At 35.6% G+C, this 20229-nt stretch overlaps 2 protein-coding genes across 12 annotated transcripts in view; one reads left to right on the forward strand and one right to left on the reverse strand.

Annotated features, from left to right (window-relative positions):
* Window positions 1-4771, forward strand: part of ABI3BP (ABI family member 3 binding protein) — a 286699-nt gene extending 281928 nt beyond the window's left edge. For all 8 annotated transcript variants that reach the window (XM_081572441.1, XM_081572442.1, XM_081572443.1 and 5 more), the window contains 3 exons: window positions 311-472; window positions 1748-1870; window positions 3541-4771. In XM_081572441.1, the coding sequence (XP_081428567.1) occupies window positions 311-472; window positions 1748-1870; window positions 3541-3656 (401 nt within the window). In that variant the 3' untranslated portion in view covers window positions 3657-4771. The remainder of the gene's footprint in view (window positions 1-310; window positions 473-1747; window positions 1871-3540) is intronic.
* Window positions 4772-5084: 313 nt separating this feature from the next.
* Window positions 5085-20229, reverse strand: part of TFG (trafficking from ER to golgi regulator) — a 34486-nt gene continuing 19341 nt past the window's right edge. The window contains exons 5-8 of one of the 4 annotated variants that reach the window (XM_081572449.1): window positions 19562-19729; window positions 15374-15502; window positions 9459-9557; window positions 5085-5898 (exon numbers count right to left, since the gene is read on the reverse strand). In XM_081572449.1, the coding sequence (XP_081428575.1) occupies window positions 5516-5898; window positions 9459-9557; window positions 15374-15502; window positions 19562-19729 (779 nt within the window). In that variant the 3' untranslated portion in view covers window positions 5085-5515. Of the gene's footprint in view, window positions 5899-6559; window positions 6677-9458; window positions 9558-15361; window positions 15503-19561; window positions 19730-20229 lie in introns of those variants that run through there. The other 3 variants (XM_081572448.1, XM_081572447.1, XM_081572450.1) reach the window with 3 other exon arrangements.

The raw sequence follows: 20229 nt of genomic DNA on the forward strand, positions 1-20229 counted from the left end.
TTTACACTGTGTATCTCAGAAAAAGAAACCTAATTTTGTTCCTAAAGTGATGCTATGTTGAGCACTGCAGAAACTAATCAACTTCGACACATACTGCTCCACGATTTACCTCACTGTTGACAGAAAATTAATGGGGGGCTTACGTGTTTAAACGCCTGTATTTTTTCATTCCAATATTTAGCACTGGAGAAAACCAGGTATCAGCAGGTTGACAATGAACTTTGCAAACTGCTTGTTAAAAGCTTTTAAGATAGCTCTTCAGGACCCAAAGTTAGATACTAAACTCAAACCATGTGCTTTCTTTATGCAGCAGGAAGAGATGCCATATGGACCGAAAGACCCTTTAACTCAGACTCTTACTCAGAATGTAAGGGCAAACAGTATGTCAAAAGGACATGGTATAAGAAGTTTGTAGGGGTGCAGCTGTGCAACTCTCTCAGATACAAGATTTACCTGAGTGACTCCCTCACAGGTAAGAACAGGAAATGCTCTGTAGCATTCTGTAACTTAGCCTTTTCTATGGACTCTGCCAGACACGACAGAAATACAGGTTTTCTCTTTGAGCAAGGTGTTATTGGAATTTTAGGATCTGAGAAATGCTGTAAGAAGGTAAATAATGAAAATGCAATTTGAAACAATGCCATCATGGCAAAGTTGAATGTAGAGAAACTAGTAACATCCAAGTTCAATTATGTTACAGCCAACCCAGAATGAAAAGCTTACTGGTAGTAAAATGAGTGTATCTAACAATAATCATGGAAGGAGTATGACCTATTTAAGATTTTAAGTCTGTCAGAGACAAGAGCAAGGTTAAGACAATCAGCCAGAAGGGCTATAATCCCTTACTCCAGACTCAGTGGGTTCTTTTCTCATCTATATTCATACAGTAAAAATTTTAAACCCCAACATAGAAAGGTAGACATTTGTTCCATCATTTAACAAATAGTATCTGTTTTGTTCTGACGTTGCTGGGGACAAAGCAGGACTGTTCCTAACCCCCCTTTTGTAAGCCTGTGAATCCCCTGGCTACATATTAACACATGACTTTTACAAAGTCATTTTCTTGGCATTCCCAACCATTTGTTCCTGCTCTTTGAAGCTTACAATATAGTGGGGAGAGACAGGAAATATGTAAATAAGAATTTCATATAGCACTTTGAAGGAAAAAAGAGGGATGAAAGAAAATGGTGGAATGGAATGAAAGCTCCTTTAGTTAAAATGTTTAGGAAAAGCTTTCCTCAAAAGGAGCACTTGTGCTGAGAAGAGAACTGAGAAGGAACCAAGAAAGACCAAGGGATAGAGCAGCAGAGGTAGAGGGAAGGTAACATGAAGACCTGTAGCAGAAATGCCTCTCCAATTTACTAGCATGGCTGAGGCTCAGTACAGGGAAAATCAGGCAGGCATGCAATCATGTGGAGCTTGGAAACCGGGTAAGGACTCTGGGTTTTATTCTGAGTGTAACAAAAGACTGCTGGAGAGATTGATGGAGGCAGGTAACATTATCTGAGCTGCATATTTAAAAGATGACTAATCTGTGAGAGAAGGAGGAGAGGAAGAATAGGGTAAGGCAAGAGTAAAAGCAATGATGCAGCTGGGAGATTCTATCATTCCATTAAAGAACACTGTGACTTGAACTAGAATGAACAGGTGGGGAAGTATAAGAACATGGAAGACGGATTATTTGAAACAATTTATTTCAGAGTTGTCCCAAATCAAAGAAATACCTCATGATCCTTTTAATTTCTAGGAAAATTTTATAACATAGGCGATCAGAGAGGCCATGGGGAAGATCACTGCCAGTTCGTGGACTCATTTTTAGATGGACGCACGGGACAGCAACTCTCTTCTGACCAGTTACCCACCAAAGAAGGTAGGTTTTCTGAGCTTGCTCAAAAGCAAGAGGCTTTTACAAATGAACCCAAAAAACATTCAGGCTGAGCAAAAAGTTAAAATGTCAGCTGCTCAGTCATGTCTGACTCTCTGCGACCCCATGGACTGTAGTCCACCAAGCTCCTCTGTCCATGGGATTCTCCAAGCAAGAATACTAGAGTGGGTTGTCATTTCCTCCTTTAGGGGATCGTCCGGACCCAGGGATCAAACCCAGGTCTCCTGCATTGGCAGGTGGATTCTTTCCTGTCCAAGCCACCAGGGAAGCCCTCAGGCTGAGCAAAGCAATCACTTTAAAAATCATTCTGTAGTCTTCCTACTCTACCTGCCAAGGAAAAAAAGACTGTCTGTCTACATAAGACCTTAACATGAAGACTTTAATAGATGTTTCTCAACTTTCATCCCATTCCTTAACTCTGTTGCTTAGAGCCAATACATACACATACATTCTACTTTAAGAAAACCTGAATTTGCAAAAGCAGCTATTGAAAGAAACTTTAAGCATTTCCCAAACTTAAATCATTCATGTACTACCTTTATAATTTGTCATACTCAGCACACAGGCAGGTTTTAATTCCTTCCTAAAAAAAATTAAAGAAAGCTTTACTACTATCATGGAGAAGGACATGGCAACCCACTCCAGTATTCTTGCCTGGAGAATCCCATGGACAGAGGAATCTGGAGGGCTACAGTCCATGGGGTTGCAAAGAGTCGGACACAACTGAGCAACTCACACTTTGACTTTCCTACTATCATAAAAGGAAAAATATTACTTGTCTCATAAATAATTATATAAATACACAATTAAAATAGAAGAATTATGCTGAGAAGTGACTAACCACTGCACCTTTCTAAAGACACTTTAGCACCAAGCTGTGTAATGAGGACTGAAAAGACTGAAAATCAATCTTTGTCCAGGTAGGGTAGGAGAGGGTAAATTATATATCCATTATTACTCAGGAGCTACCAAGAGAGACTTGTTAAATACTTAAAATCATTTGGTCTTTTTAGCTACATATTTTGGTCACTGGCATTAAAAACAGCAACCATAGTAAAAGATGACTGAATAAGATCTGTGAACTCATTAACAGAAAATTGAAACTATAGCCACACAGGAACTAGACAGAAAATATAAGTTCTATTTCCATAACATTTTACATTCTCAGCAAAATTTTAAATCATTTAGTGTAGGGTCCTTGGAGGATGATTTCACCAAAGTTTAATTCTTAGACATTTAGCAATCTTAGAACTACCCCCTTTTGTTTCCTAACATTTTAGCACAACACACCTCTACCCAGGTCACTTCTTCAGACTACCTCTAGGCTATAATGTGCAGAAAGTACACTTTTACGTAGAATAGTATGTACTGAACTTGGTCAATGACACTCAAATAAACATAAAACCCTTCCAACTCCTGTCCCTTTTCATTTCAGCCTTCTGTCTCAATATCAATAGTACTAACCCATCCTAAGTGTCCCTATGTTTAGCCCACCATTACCACCTCAGGAAAGACACTGGGGCCTCTGTTGCTATCCACTGTCTAAAACACTCTGCTTCACCTAGAGTAACCTTCAAGCATTCAATGGCACCCTTCAATCTATGAGGACAAAAATATAACACAGCAGCTATTAATTTTAATTATTTCCCTCTTAGGCTATTTCAGAGCAGTTCGTCAGGAACCAGTCCAATTTGGAGAAATCGGTGGTCACACTCAAATCAATTATGTCCAGTGGTATGAATGTGGGACCACGATTCCTGGAAAATGGTAGATGCTGCAGTCACATTCAAAAGTGCCTTCTGTTTCATCGTTTCAAAAAATAATTGGAAACAGTACGGTATTTGTCACATGCATTTAAAGCTCTTTTGTTTACTATGTATAAAAGTTTAAAATCTAATAGCAATATTAGATGTTTATTAGAAAGATTGCTAAGAATATTTATCAGGTTTTACAAAGTCATTTTAAGAAAGCAAGATATTGATATTAACAGAATAACATTTTTGGGGAAGCTGGCTCCCTATTCATGGTATTTTAAGAGATCATTTGTATATTATTTATCACACTGTTGTAATGATGTTCTGAGATACTTTTATAACAAAATTAACATCAAAAAACTAATATACTTTAAAAAAATTTACATTTATTGTGTATTCTTCACTGTTAATTCTGTAAGTCTCTACTTGGCTTAACTTATTAGATCAAATTATCGTCAGCATATTATATCTGGGAGAAAAGGTCCTAATATCCACATGTTTATTTAAACTTCAACTTTTTAGCAATAGCTGAGTAACTTTTGAAGCATTTAAACAGCCATTCATGCTAATATACATTTCATTAATTATCTACAAGTTATTGCAAAGGTTGTTTGAATCAGTAAATTTCAGTTGAAAATGGAATTGAGAATTTGATATATCATTTCAAAAATACGTATTTTGTTCTTTCTCTACCCATAAATATGCTACAATGTCTGAAAGTTCTTTGTCAAACTATCCCTTTAAGCAGTTGTGTTTGTACTGTTTTTAATTCTAATCATCAAGCTGTATCCGAAGACTGTAGTGAAGTCTAAGCACAAAAGGATAATCTATGATGAGAGGCCTACCATTTTATGATATTTACTCGATTTTTACACAGATCTGTAGGGAATGAATGTATCAGAGGCTGTTTTCTTAATTCTAACAACCTGTAATGAAAATCTGACTTATTTTTATTTAAAACAGTAGTATTCGCCTTCACTGGGGAGGAAGACAGCAATGCTGCATTGGTGCCCTCATTCTTAAAGGACCTTTCTGTGCTTACCTTTCAACATGCTTCAGTTTTATCAATACTTCATTTTATATTTTTCAAAACAGTATAAACTCTACAATAAAGAGATGTAGTTTTTTTTAAGGCTGAGTTCTTCATTTCTGAATGGTTGATTTCTATAAGGAAAATCGCAGGTTGTTTAGGATCTACCAAGCCCCCTTGCATCTTTTAATATTGTACTACTGTGTTTATATATAATGCTAATCTTGATCTATTTTAAAGTTTCATCGTTTAAAACCAAAATCAGGACAAAAGGCAACAGCACTGTGCTTCTCTGAATAGAAAGGCCTAAGATGATAAAATGTCTGTATTTCAAGACCAAAACATCAATAAGGATTTTTCTCATATATATACACACATATATAGAATATCAAAGACTAAGTTACAAGACCACTAATGGATTCAATCATCTTTATTAACCTATCAATGTTACATTTTATACATAATAGCTAGTCTTCTCAAAGGGATCTACTTTAGTACATCGCGTTAATAATAAAAAGCCAAGAGGGCTGAATTTCAACCTAGCATTTTAATATCCTCGGGACAAGGCAAGCTAGAAAATCAATCACTTTGCACACATGTAAGAGTAGTGTTCCAAAATAAGTAGGAAGCTGCTATACTTTTAAGCAGGGGAGGAAAAAAAAAACTTCCATTTTGGTCTTTTTTCTTCCAGCAAATTATACTGTCAATTAACAGCAATAATGGTATCATAAAAAAATGCTCTGCTTTTTAAATTCCTGAACTTCAATACAAATTAAAACAGTAGTATTGGAGTCTTTTGGGAGGCAAACAGCTAGCAGCTACATTCATCAGTGTAACTGAGCCTCTTTATCGATAACCTGGTCCAGGCTGGGTATAGCCCTGACCAAAGGGAGGACGGCTACGTGCATATGGGTTAGGCCCACTTGGAAGAGGGGTCATAGTACTTCCAGGAGGTGGGGTGAAACCTGGTCTTGGCTGGTAGGCCCCGGGTTGGCTTGGAGCCATTCCTGGTTGTGAGGCAGGGGCCACAGTGTAATTAGTGGGCTGAGAAGTTTGGGTAGTGTACGTTTGTGGAGGGTAACTGCTCGCCTGATACTGCTGTGGAGGTTGAGCAGGCAGCTGCTGAGGCTGACCAGAAAAGGCAGGTGCTGGTGCCTGGGAAGTTGGTTGCTGGCCATATCCTGGGAACTGCTGAGGTTGTTGGGGTCCAGTCTGCTGACTATAGCCTGCTGAAAAGGCAAAACATACACCTCTTACTTTTTCTTTTGGTGAACATTTTCTAGAGAATTAGTCTTACTGTTACGGACCAAAAAAAGAAAAATGAGAAATTTAACAAACTTAATCCTAAGTATTTATGTAGCAAGTAGAGTAGTGGATTTTATATTTCAAGACCATATAGTAACAAAGAAGCATTTTCTAGACAATTTTGTAAACCCTCTAAAATGAAAACCACTATATATATTTTTCTTCTACTTCAATTCCTTCTAGACTGTATAATCCCTGAGAGTAAACTCCTGTTCTAGCATAACTCCCAGTATAGAGTATATGCTCAAATGATAAATGTGGGAATTAATGCAAAAGCTAGTCATTAACCTGGTTTTGAGGGGCCTGTTTAATAACAGTACCAAATAAAAACACAATGTAGAGAATGAAGGTTTTTAAATGAAACAGTGCTGCTACAAATACAACTTACTATGTTAGTGAGATGCCTTTTAGGCTTATTCATCCTATAAAAATTAAAACATTTAAGAATAAACATTAAGTGCCCATTTTCACAATCCTTAAAACCTTTTTAGATTTGGTATCATGGTTTTGCTTTTACAATAGCAGCAACAACATAACAGAAAGCATATCATACTGCCCCACAAAAATGAACATCTATATTCATTAGTTACTAGGATGTAAAGCTTTTTTAAAAGAAAAGGTCTGCTTCACTAAAAACTTTTATCTCTACCATGAAACACACCTGCAGCTACTTGCAATGAAACCTCTCCATTGACTGGAATCCTGTCAGCATTAAATACCAGATACATAAGAAAATTATTAAAATATGTACAACCCTGCATTAAAAAAAAATAAAAAGGATTCAATGAACTGAGTGTATTCTGAACTCACCTTGAACCTGGGTTCAAAATTTACTCATGAAAGAAAGCTTTTGACATAGTCCATGAATAAAACTGGAAAAGGTCACAGAGGAAAACTGCCAAACCAGCAGAGTGCCAAAGATAGTCCAATGTTACCACCACCACTAACAGTCTCCAAGCAGAGTATTTAGGTGACTATTTCCATATCTCCCAATTTCAAGTTAATAGGACTAGCAGGATCAGAAATACAAAGATAATACTTTGAAAAGAACTAAACTTACTCAGTGAGGATCCTAACTAAAATCTTTAAGAGCAAGCTTAATTTTTAACAAGTAAATCAAATACCTAATGCATTTTACTCACGGCAGCACCTAAATACCAAACTAAACTCATGAAAAAACATTGATGTCATACAATTTCTCCTATCCTCTACATAAAACATAAAAAATTTTTTTACTCTTTTTAGAGAAACAGAAGGTTTTACACTGAAAATGTCTATTCAATTTAAGATTGTGAGCAAAAAAAAAAAGCCGTGTTTTCATCCTGCCAATTGATATCTAAACTGGCTTTTCAACAGACTCTGGGGACAACTAAATCTTTATTTTTTTAAGAGAGAGGATAATGCCTAAGAGCCTAAGTTGCTGTTTCATTAGCAATCTACTGCCTTTGACCTTAGTATAAAATACCTCTGTATATATAAACTCTTCCTTCCACCACCATCCCTTCCCTTGAAAAACAAAATAACTTTGGTGAAAATCACCATAAATGGCAAAAAATGGAAACTGTGTGGTTGTCTGAATAAAGTAAAATTAAAGGACAAAAAGTCACGTGGTCTACAAAGCCTAAAATATTTACTATCTCGTTTTTTATGGCAGAAAAGTCTGCCAAGCTCTGGTTGGGGCTGATAGAGTGCAGAATGGTGTAGGGAAGTCATTAACTGCAAAGTCAAGTGTACCGGGTTCTGGTCTAGCTCCCCCACTAAATGGCTGCTTGTCTTTCAATGCATCACAACTCTTTGGACCCTAGTTGCCTCATTTATAAAACGAGTGGGTAAGACAAGATCAGTGGTTCCCAATTTTCACTACACTTTAGAATGACCTGCAAAACGTTTAAGATATTAATGCCTGAATCCCACGCTCGACCAAATAAAACAAGATCTCTGGGAGTAGAGCTCAGGCACCTGTGAGTTTCAATAAACACCTCTCCAGGTGATTCTGGAGCATGGTGAAGATGGAAATTGCCTGGATTAGACAATAGAGTGAAAAAAACTTATTATTTCTACAAATTGCCAATGTATAATTTGTAACAGATTTTCTCTAAAAGACTGCATTCTGAAAATAATCTTCCTCCAATATTATAGTCCAAGTTTAAATTCATTCCACCTAGTTTACATAAAAACTAGCAGCTACAGGTTAAGTATCTCTACAGCAAATCCAATCCAAATAAAAATTGCTCTTTGTGTTAAAATATGTCGAACTACAATGGTAGAATTTTATGGTCTAATTCAGGAAGTCAGCAAATGTTTTTCTGTAAAGGACCAGATAATAAATATTCTAGGCTTTGGGGACCACATGGTCTCTGAAACTTTTAACTAAAGGGGTGGCATTTTCACAATGAGTTTCAAGTAGATTAGAAAAATAAAAAATAACAGAGCGATGTATTTAAGAATAGTTGTGCCCTGTCATTTTCTATTGAAGAACATGATTTTAGACTTTTTTGAGTGGGAGTTCCTTTGGCTCACTGGCCACAGTCTACTATGTGTAGCTTTAATCTCAGACTTTTCAATGATACCTAAGTTAATATTTATATTAAATGAGAACATGTACAAACCTCCTTTTAAACTAATGCTCTAAAGTTATGCCTGGCTTCCAATGATGGTTCCTACTAGCTGTGATGTACTGACCCAAGGTAAGTTGCTTAATCTTTCTGTACCTGAAACAGGGACTGATAATGAGGCTAACTTCCCCCCATGTATTTACTGTATGTTCATAGCTCATTTTTGTATTGTAATCTAATTTTTTAAAACTACAGTTGAAATTGATACTTAAACATTTGACTATAAAACAAGAGTTGAACATAAATTCTCATATAACAAAGGTAAAAATTACCCAAATTATAATTATTTGAATTATAATATTCAAAGCTATACTGAGAGGTTTTTATGTTCTTAGTTGTCTGAATTACATTTCACACAATTCTACTTTTATGGACTGTTTTTAGTATTCCTACATACTTCTGGGAGATTTAAAAACCTACATAGCTTAATTTGGTTCTTATTTAATAAGATCACCTCTCTTTACATATGAGGGAACTGTTAAAAAGGGTTTTTTCCAGGTACTAGAGTACGCTGGGATAATGTGTTACATAAAAAAGAGGAAAAAAGTAGTGCATTTTTGTAGCTCTGCATCACCAAGCAGGTAAGTTGATCACATGAGTAGGAGATAACTTTGTATTAAAAACTTTTTTATACTACAGGTTATTACTGAATCATCTACTATGACTGTGTTTTACCTGCCCATTGGAACTGAAATGGTGATTTACAGTAAAATTTCTATGTAAAATATTTATAAATAAATGATACAAATGTTCCCCCCCCCCCAAAAAAATAAATACTTAATACTTACTATAACAAATCAAGGAATCAGGAGGAAGGAATTTTAAGGTTTCATGAATATAGACACAGCTCTCTCTGGGCACCTGCTCACCTGAATACTGAATACCGTACTGCTGCGGCGCCTGGGGGGGCGCCTGTGGCTGCTGAGTGCCATAGCCGGGCTGCTGCGAGTACTGCTGGTACATCTGACCTGGAGATGAGACGGGGCAAAGAAGCAGGTTTAATTCGGCAGAAGAGAAACATCTTTAAGGCACCTTTACTTCTCGCCCCATTCACACACATAAACACACAGAGAACTAAGACACAGAATGTGTTTGTTCCTCTTTAACTGTCTATGAAAAAGAGAACAAAGAACAATTTAACAAATGTGGCAACTCTGCTGTGGATTAACTGTGGAGAACTCTTAACTGACATCAAATAACAAGTGGTTACTTCAGAAACTCCAGAAAAACAAAGGTTTTCAAACTCAACTGCCAAAAGATATGCCAAAAGATATGTACTACCAAAGTTCAGTAAAAATCAATAAAGAAAAATGTGAAAAAAGGGACATACACAATGAATAGCTGTTGTGATTTCCAAACATGTAAGGATTTACTGGTTCACATCTTTATCCTCTCTACCACTTTACAGTTGTTCCAATGGTGGACTTAGCTAGATCTAATGCCTAGAGCAGCAATAAAACTTGCTGTAATATCTAACTAGCACCTAAATTTTTAAAAAACCTAGCTAGTATTTAAATCTTTAAAACAACTTTGTGTTGCTGATACTTTAAAAATATTCAAATTACCTGCTGTTAATCAAAAGACTACAGGTAAATAGTATACTTTCAGCAGAAAAAGATAGTGACTTAAAGTCAATGCATTATCTAGTGCCATTCAAACTGAGGTGCAGGAAATAGCTAGTTCTCACAGGCTGAAATCTCAAGATGGAACCCACTTTACTGGACTGGGTGTTCAGTCTTATGTACTGCAGCACAAAATACGTTATGCTCCTATTGACAGCTAGCTTATTTCCTAGCAAGTAGTGGTATGCTTTCATGATAGGAATAAAACTGAAAGGGTAGCACTGACAGATATACACTACCATGTGTAAAGCAGCTAGTGGGAAGCTGCTGTAAAACACAGGGAGCTCAGTTCAGTGCTCTGTGATGACCTAGAGGGCTGGGATGAGCAGGGGGGAGGTGGAGGCTTAAAAGGGAGGGGGATATACATATGCTTATAGCTGATTTACACAGTCGTACAACAGAAACTAATACAGCATTGTAAAGCAATTATCCTCCAATTAAAAATTTTTCAAAAGAAGAAAAGTTTGCTTACTTTTAAGCTATTAATCCTCTTCCCAAATACAAAAACTGACAAAAAGTTTGTTAAACACTTTCTTAACACTGCAAGATTTATAGACAACATAAAAAATACTACAGAAGTTAACCACCTTTTAGAAGATACTGCCTTAATCCTAAATTGTATCTCAAAACTAAATTTTGGAACAGAAGTGAAAGGATCTGATACAGAAATATGATAAAAGGGGGAAATACATGTAGCATTTGACAATGGGTTCTAATTCTTGGAAAATAGAAGGAGTAACTCTACAATACAAAAATGAGCAAAGAACATGCAATGAATATATGAAGGGAAAAAAGTCAACCTCATTAGCAGTCCCTATTTCAGGTACAAAAAAGAATAAGCAACTTACCTGGGGGGTCTATGCATCATAGCTAGTAAGAACCATCACCAAAACCCAGGCGTAACTCTAGATTGCTATTTAAGGAGTTTTATACACATTATCTCATTTAATACAAATATTAACTTAGGTATCATCAAAAAGTCTGAGATTAAAGCTCCATGTAGTAGACTGCTGCCAAGGAGCCCAAGAAACTCCCAACTCAAAATTTTAAGTCAAATCATTTTCCTCAATAAAAAAGGACAGGTACTACAACTCTTCTTGAAGCAAGTGCTCCATTTTTTTCTTAATTTGCTTCAAACTCCTTGTGAAAATGCCACCCCTGGGATTAAACACTATCTCAACAAAGTATTTCTCTTAAACACACTTCCTTCAAGTCCAAAATGGGACTCTCATTCTCTGTCACAGTATTCTGAAAATTAAGAAGTCTGTGTTCAGTTGTAAACGAGGAGGAACAACTTGACCTAATTGAAGGAGAGAGCTACAGGATATAGTAAGTGAAAAAGCAAGGTGCCAACATAGTTCACAGTAAGCTATGATTTGAGGGAAAAAAATATATATATAAGCTATGTTTTGTGCATTGTATTTTCAGAATCAATGGTAGAAAAAAGTAAAAGCAATAAAACATATTACCTAGGAGAAAGAGAATAGGATGAAGCAAAGAATAATGGTGAGGCTTCTGGGACTATACTTGTGACACAGATTGGTAGTCAGCCTCTGTGATGACCCTCAATGACTCCTGCACAGGTATATTATAAGATAATGGGTTGGTATCCTCGTATTTTTAGAAATTAGAAAGATTAACTCCACAATACAAAAAATTAGCAAACAACTAGCAATAAGTACATGTGTATTCATTCTCATGTGCAGTCCCCTCACAGTGATTTGGGCTGACCTATATACCATTAGTACCTGGCATGCTGAAGTCCATGGGGTCACAAAGAGTCGGACACGACTGGGCGACAGAACAACATATACCATTAGAATATAAGAAATGACGTTGACATTTCTGAGGACAAGTTGTGAAAGACAGCCATCTCCTTTTACTCAGTCTTGACCACTGGCTCTGGTGGAAGTTCCCATGTCATGAAGTCACCCAGGCAGCCCATGAAATCCATTTGGTGAGGAAATGAAGTCTCTTGCCAACAATCGCATGAAGGAGTCATCTTAAGATATGAATTCTTCAGTTCAAATTAAGCTTCAGATGACTGTAACCTCACAAGAAACCCTTAACCAAAACCTTCAAGCTAAGCTTCTCCCAGATTCTTGATTCTGAAACTGTGAGATAATAATTTTTTGCCACTTTAAGTATCTATGTTTTAGCATAAACTGTTACACAGCACGTTCACATAGTTTTGACTTTAGAAACATGTAGGGTTGACAGCTATTAAAAAAACAAGACTTAAGACACCTAATTAAATGAAAAAAGTGAACCTTGGGAGACTCTTAATTTGAAAAAGCCCCCAAACATAACAAAGTAACTATGAGACAACTACAGAAATTCAAATATGGTATGTGCTAACATTAAGAATCACTTAATCACTTAAACCATAATGAAAAAGAATATATACATGTATAACTGAGTGACTTTGCTGTACAGCAGAAATACAACATTGTAAATCAACCATACTTCAACAAAATATTTTAAAAAGAATCATAATATTGTTAGGTAAATAATGACATGGTGGTGACATTAAAAAGAAAAGATTATCATTTAGACATGCATACTGAAATAGCTGAGTGAAAAGCTGGGGGGGATGCAGGACAAGAAAGATGGAATGTTAAAATATTAAGCTGCATGATAGAAACATGAAGAGTTATCTTTACTTTTATGTTTCAAAACATACAAATTTTATAATTTAAATAATAAAAGCTACTTTTCCATTATATTGTCTTATGATTTTACAGATTTCAATTATATCTGTCATCTTTTTGCTTGTCAAACAGCAATACTTCCTAGTGTTCATTGACTTTTAAGTGCTCTTCTCTGTATCCTCACCACTTTATTGTGTTTTTGGCAACTACTCAAGTCACATCGTTTTCCAGTAACAGAAGCACTTGCTTTGTTGAAAAAGGATAATACTGTCCATTTTGTTTCTTCTCATGATGCTTAACATTTTGTTGATTCTTTTAAATGAACAATATATTAAGACTTAAATCCTTAGGAAAAAAATTTACAAATCCATGATCCCTCTTCTGGAATTTAAATAACTCAGAATTATTTATTTTAGATTATTATTTCATATTCTAAGAGATTTCTATGTTAATTATTAATAATAGATTTGTACTTCTGTTGATTATTCTGCTCAAAGCATAACCAGCAGCTGATCTAACTAAATGGTGATACCAGGAACTCATATATTTGGCATATATCAAAAGGTATTCATTAAAGTAGCCAGTCTTAACCATGATATGCTATACGTGTTGTGAAGTGTTTCAAATCAGTCACACTCCAGATTTCCAATATGTAGTATGAAAACCAGAATGTAAAACATTACTTCTTAATAATGATTACATGCTGATACACTGGATATACTAGATTAAATAAAATATATAAGAAAAATTAATTTTACCATTAAAAAATATTTTTAAATGCAGATTATAGAAAATTTTAAATCACATATAGCTTCCACAGTATTTCTTTTGGACACCAATGATGTAGAGATTCACCTCTAAAATGCTAATCTATTGACTGATGTCACATTAGTAACTATACAATTTTTTCTACTGTAAGTTTTAATGCACACTAAAAAGTAACAGCTTTAAAAAGGCATACAATTAATGCCACGATATGGTGTCAATCTGACGCCTCTGGAAAAGGGAACTTGGTTGCTGGGTGTCAGAAGTGGGAGACAGCATTTTCCAATTTCCACTGTATATCCTTTTATATTTTAAAATTTTACCTATTTGAAAATAAACTTTCAAAGGGGTTAAGATAAACCCTTGAAAGAATAATTTGAGATATTATTAGCAGATCCTTAAATCCCTTTCCTTTATAAGTGACCAGTAAACATTATTTGGTACAATTACCCTTCTAACTCCCATCCTACAACAGTATACATGGCTTAAAATGGGGTTGCTTTTTTTTTTTTTTAAGATATTAGTTCACCTGATACAGCCATTTAACTCCCATCATATCCAAACTTTGCTTTCCCCTGTTTCAGACACATCTGCTTCAATTCTAGCTGGGTCCAGTTCTGGCAGCTGCACTTTGGTACAAAAGAAAGACTAGGACTAAAGTTGGTTGAGAAGAGGCTTCAACAGTAAGAAAATTCTTCCCAAACTACTCATTTCTCAGCAAAACGCCACCTGCTGGTCCCTATTACTACCATTCATCCAATTCATCCAACGGGACAAATCTAAAAGAACCCAGAATAATTAGGACTATATTACAAAAGTGCCCCTTCATTTAAGGCTGTTTTGGGAGATTTATTTAACTTGACTGATAAACTTAGTCACTTGCTTCTGGTGCTGAAAATACATCCTATCACACTACCTGACCCCTTTATACAGATACAGCACCACCTGGTGACTTTTAAAGTAAAATATGGGGCCTTAAAAGACCTAACATGCACATATAGGCAATTCAAAGAAAGACTACCTGAACATCTAGAAGGAACCCTAAATCAGTAAGCCTGAGGGCATGTTCTGCAGCGCTCCAAGGGTTTCAGTGAGACACTTCAGTGCCTGCTGTTCTGAGCTTGCAATCTCCTTCAACAACAGCAACGACCCCTTACTTGTTTAACGACTGAGCTTTTTTTTTTACACTCTGTGTCATTTAGGACTAAAGACATTCTCTGAAAACCACTGATTCAGTCCACTTTTTACAATTTACAGTGTGGGAGAATATCAAAACCCGGAGAGATTAAACTGCTCATCTGAGGATATGACATTTAGAGAGGAAAAGTCTGATTTAAAATACACTGCTTTTTCTATAAAAGACTTATTGCTAACTGCACAAAAATACAAAGGGCTATTTATCTTTCAAAAAAAACTAAAGTTATGCTTTACCTTTGTTTTTTAAATCTTTTTAAATTACAAAAATAATACACAGTTGCAAGAGGGGAAGGGAGAAGGAAATAAAATAGAACTTAAAAATTATGTCTTATACTTTTTTAGGTTTTTTTTTCTTTTCAATATTCAGAAGCATACCTGACATTGTTCTATTCAGTTTTTTAACCCGAAAGCATACTACGTCAGTATGTCAAAAATAGACAATTGTGTTCACAGCATGAATGAACATGTAAGCTTTTCACCATTACCAAAAATGTCATAATAAACACTTCTGCACATGTGCTCTAAGCTCTATTTTACCTTCACTCTGACCTGCTTGAGTCTGAGCTCCTGTATATGGTGGCTGCTGTGGCTGAACTCCTGGTGGGTGAGCTGCGGAGGAGGAGGAAGCAATGCTGTCCGGCGTTCCTGACCGGTCTTCTGCAGGAGCACTGGGAGGCCCTGGGTGGTCATGAAAAGTCAGCTCAGTTTCTAATGTAAGATCTGTCCCCAACAAGCTCAATTAGTAAGTCTGGTTAAGAGACTAAAAGTAAAGTACTACAGAATAAGCATAACCCAAAGACAGCCTTCTAAACTGATGTGTGTATATATACTTTTCTTCCTTTACTCCAACCTCACAAGAATCCAAAGCTAAGACTGGAAATCCTTCCCTATAGAGTTGAGTGCTACATTCCTGAGTCTTAAACTCACCTCTGCGCTACAAAATATCCACTTCTGATATACAATATATTTTTAGATCAACCAAAAGTATCATTTCATCCTTCAATGGGTCTCCACTGCCCATAAATGAAGTTCAACCCTCTAGTTTGATCTTCAAGGCTCCAAACATTTCCCACAAGTCCTCTTCTCATAGGCTCCTATTCATTACCCCAAGTGATCATTAATTGCCATTCCCTCCACAGTTCCAGTTTTAGGTATCTAAAACATTCCTTAAACAGTCTTCCACACTTCTAGTGAGGCTTCTTCACTCATAAATACTTCTCTCCACTTGTGAACTGCTATCGAGTATACTTCTGTTAAGACTTGACCAACTTCCACTCTGCATTTCTAAACAGAAAAGTCTTCCCTCTTAGACTAGGAGGTTCTTTTGGTCAGGCACCTTTCTGATTCTGTCTCACAAAGTCTACCTCTTAATATATACATGGAACCACTCAAAATTCTTTTAAAATAATGAACAAGGAAGTAAATGGAGAGAATCTGCTATAGTTCTAATACTATAATGAGCAAAAAAGACATTCTGAAGACATAAATTTGCTTCTTTAAGTTCTTTTTGTTTGTACAATACAGAATAGTATGATTAGAAGCACTGGTTTTGGAGCCAGTCTGCCTAGGTTCAAATCCCAGTGCTGCCACTTAGTAGCTCTGTAAATCCAGGCTTGCTACTTGATCTCTCTCTGTGCTTCAGTTTCCTCATCTGTAACAAAAGCAATACTAATTCCTACTTCATAAGGTTACATAAGGATTATGAGTTAATAAGAGCTTATAGCAAGTCCTTATAAAAGTAATTTTATGGGGAGGGGCAAGAGGCATAGGGGAATTAAGAGGTCGAAACTACTATATATACAATAAGTAAGCTATAAGAATATATTATATATCACAGAAAATATAGCCAATATTTTATAATAACTACAAATGAAACATAACCTTTAAAAATTGTAAATCACTATGTTGAACATCTGAAACTTTATATAATATTGTAGCATCAGCTATACCTCAACAAAAATATATAAATAAACATTAAAATATTATTAAAATATATTAAATATATCAATATGGCTAATATAAAATACATTTTAAATGAAAATTTTAAAGTGATTATATAACAAGAACTTACAAAAGTGATTACCACTTAAAAAGCTCTACATAAGTACTTGTTAATAGTAGCAGACTAATTTCTCTGAAGCCAAACCTCTATCCTTTGCACTGGTCTATCCCCAAACTTACTAGCACTCTATTAGGCATACAGTTGGAAGCTGACAGTTCAGGTATTCATGAGAACCTAAACTAGGATAATGGTAATGGTAATGCAAGAGAAACTGATGAGTGCCACAGTAAAATGTATGATCACTCCTGTGCACCACCATTTCACAGATATTTATCAACATGTAGACAAATACATACACACACATCCCTAAGAAGTGTAACAGATAACACAAAGATACTATGTTATTATTCTAAAAAAATATTACTTCAATTCCTCTTTTCTCCCCTGCATGTAAGCTATTAATGTTGCTTATCCTATCATTGATACTTTATTCCTCCTTCCCATGTCTACATTCACTACTGCTCTGAGTTTTTCACATCATAACCCAAGTAACTACAAAGTATCCTGGCATTTTCTATGTGTATGGTTTTTCCTACTTCAATTCAACATACAAAGCTACCAGAAAAATGGTCTTCAAATACAATATGAATCATAGTAATCATATTATTCTGGTCTATCAGTTCAGCTCAGTTCAGTCACCCAGTCGTGTCTGACTCTCTGTAACCCCATGGATCATGGAAAAAGCAAGATAGTTCCAGAAAAACATCTATTTCTGCTTTATTGACTATGCCAAAGCCTTTAACTGTGTGGATCACAATAAACTGTGGAAAATTCTGAAAGAGATGGGAATTCTGGTCTATACTATATTCTTAATTAAACTTTTAAGCCTAATCTCATATATAACTATTTACTCCCTCTACCTGGCATATCTTGAAGTCTTAAATATTAAGAAGCTGTAATATTAACTTGTGTTTCAGTTAATCTACAAAAGTTTCTGTTTTTCAGATAGACCACTTATCTGATGTCTTCTTTTGCCAACAACATACATGATATACAAGTATTTGTCTTTTCCAGAATGTTATACAATTCTCTTTGATAAATAACCCCATAAAAGTCTCAAAGAAAAAGAAAATTAATAAAAAATCCTTATCTTTCCAGTTACTGATAATGACAAAGTAAACTATCAGGTGAAACCTCCCAAAAATAACAATTTAAAACCCTGGTCAAAAAAGAAGAAAACAACTACTTGAAATTATTGGAAGTCAGCCAAATGTTGGCAAACACCAGGAAAGAGTTTACCCTCAATGGAATTACAATGGGTAAGAACAGCAAACCATGATCTCTGCAGCATCAACTGCAGAAAACCAGTGTTAACTTCATGGTTGGCTACATAGCTAGAAATCTGAGGAAAACCCATTGAGGAAGGAATGAGAAGAAATGAGATCTAAAATCTGAATATAAGCTCCAAAGCCCCAGCTGACCATAGAATTAGGTGGGAAGAGGGTGACACCAAGAGGGTACAGAATAAAAAGCAGCATCTAGAGCTGAAAGGACTGAGCAGAGCTGTCAGCTGCTTCACTTTGGGTGAAACAAGGAGTAGTGTGAGTAAATATTAGAGCAACAATAACAAAAAATCCTCACAAGAATCTAAAACAAAAATACCTTAATAAATTGAAGAGAAATAGAATCTTAACCACCTAAGGGCTTCCTTGGTGTCTCAGATGGTAAAGATCTACCTGCAATGCAGGAGACCCAGGTTTGATCCCTGGGTCAGCAAGAGCCCCTGGAGAAGAGAATGGCTACCCAGTTCACTATTCTTGCCTGGGGAATTCCATGGACAGAGGAGCCTGGTGGGTTCGCAAAGAGTGAGATACAACTGAGCGATTAATACTAACACAATATTAATGAATGAAAAGGTAAGGAATCTTAACAGAAAAAAAATTTAAACTATAAAAACAACCAAATGGAAATTCTAGAGCTGAAAGCACAATAAATGAAACGGGAAATTCACTAGAAAGGTTTAACAGCAGATTGGCAATGGAAGGAAAAACACTAGTGAACTTGAAGAGAGATCAACAGGAATCATTCAACCAGAAGAACACAGAGAAAAAAGAGTGAAGAAAAAGGAAGCTCAGAAACCCATGGGATAATATCAAGCTCTCCAATGGATGTGTAATGGGAATCCCAAAAGAGAAAAAGCAGAAAAAATGTTGAAGAAATGATGCCCAAAATATACGAAGAAAGCACAGTAAAGACACTGTTTTTAAGGTTAAAAACATTCAAATAAAAGCACTTTCTACACTAAACTGTCCAGAACTATACATTTAAAATTACATTTCCCTAATTTAAGATCAGAAGAGAGACTAAGCCATCAAACATAATTTAAGTCCAGCAAGAAATCTGAAATAAGATTATAAAATGATTCATGTTTTTTAAAAAATAAACCCTCTGAATTCTACTTTTGATAAAATTTACTTGAACCAATCAGAGGTTATTCATTAAAGAGGAGTGTTCTACTGACTGGGAGAGGGCATGAGAAAGCTTTGCAGGGAGCTGGAAATCATCTGCATCTTGATCTTGTTGGTGTTTTACATAGGTGTATACATGTGTAAACACATACTAAAATGAACCCTTAAGATCTGAGCACTTCACCATTTGCAAGTTATCTTCTATTAAAGAAGGGGAAGAAAGGAAGGAGAGGGAGAATAAAGGATGCGAGGAAGGCACTAACTTACCTGAAACCTGATCATCTGTTAAGCCAAACGCTGACATGACATTTTTATTGATTTCATCTTGGTTTTTTAAAGGATCAAAAGCTGACATACTTGCTGCCATAACCTGAGTAGACTGTTTACCAGAAGAATCAGCAGCAGCAGGCTTTTCTTCCCTACCATCCACAGTATCTATAAAAGAAATAAGCAAAAACTTGTTTCTATTTTATCTATACTCAATAAGGCCTAAAAAATACATGATAGCAAAATATATATGTGCATAAAGCCTGGAATGGTGAGGGTATCTCTGATTACAGGATTATAATCTTCCTTTCTTCTTTGTTCCTATTTATACTTTTTTTGTAAAATTGGGGGCGAGGTCAAAAAGAAATGCAAGATAAGTAATGGCTCTTATAAAAAATTACATCTATGCACTTCCCTAAGAATTATCAGATGAGGAAAAAAAATACAAGCACCTTTACACAGAGAAACATTTTACCCTTCTTTTTGGAGTTCTGTGACATATATCCTAGTATCAGACACACATTGTGCACTAACACTTTATTTTCTAAAAGGATAAAAAGTTTTTTAACTAAAGATATGATTATCAACTTTTATGCTTTAGTCCTACTTATCTATTGGTACATGGAAACCTCAAGCCAACACATATTTTAATTTACTATGTCTTCCTT

Source organism: Giraffa tippelskirchi, chromosome 2, assembly GCF_054371585.1.
Source record: "Giraffa tippelskirchi isolate mGirTip1 chromosome 2, T2T-mGirTip1v1.2.pri, whole genome shotgun sequence".
NCBI lineage: Eukaryota > Metazoa > Chordata > Mammalia > Artiodactyla > Giraffidae > Giraffa > Giraffa tippelskirchi.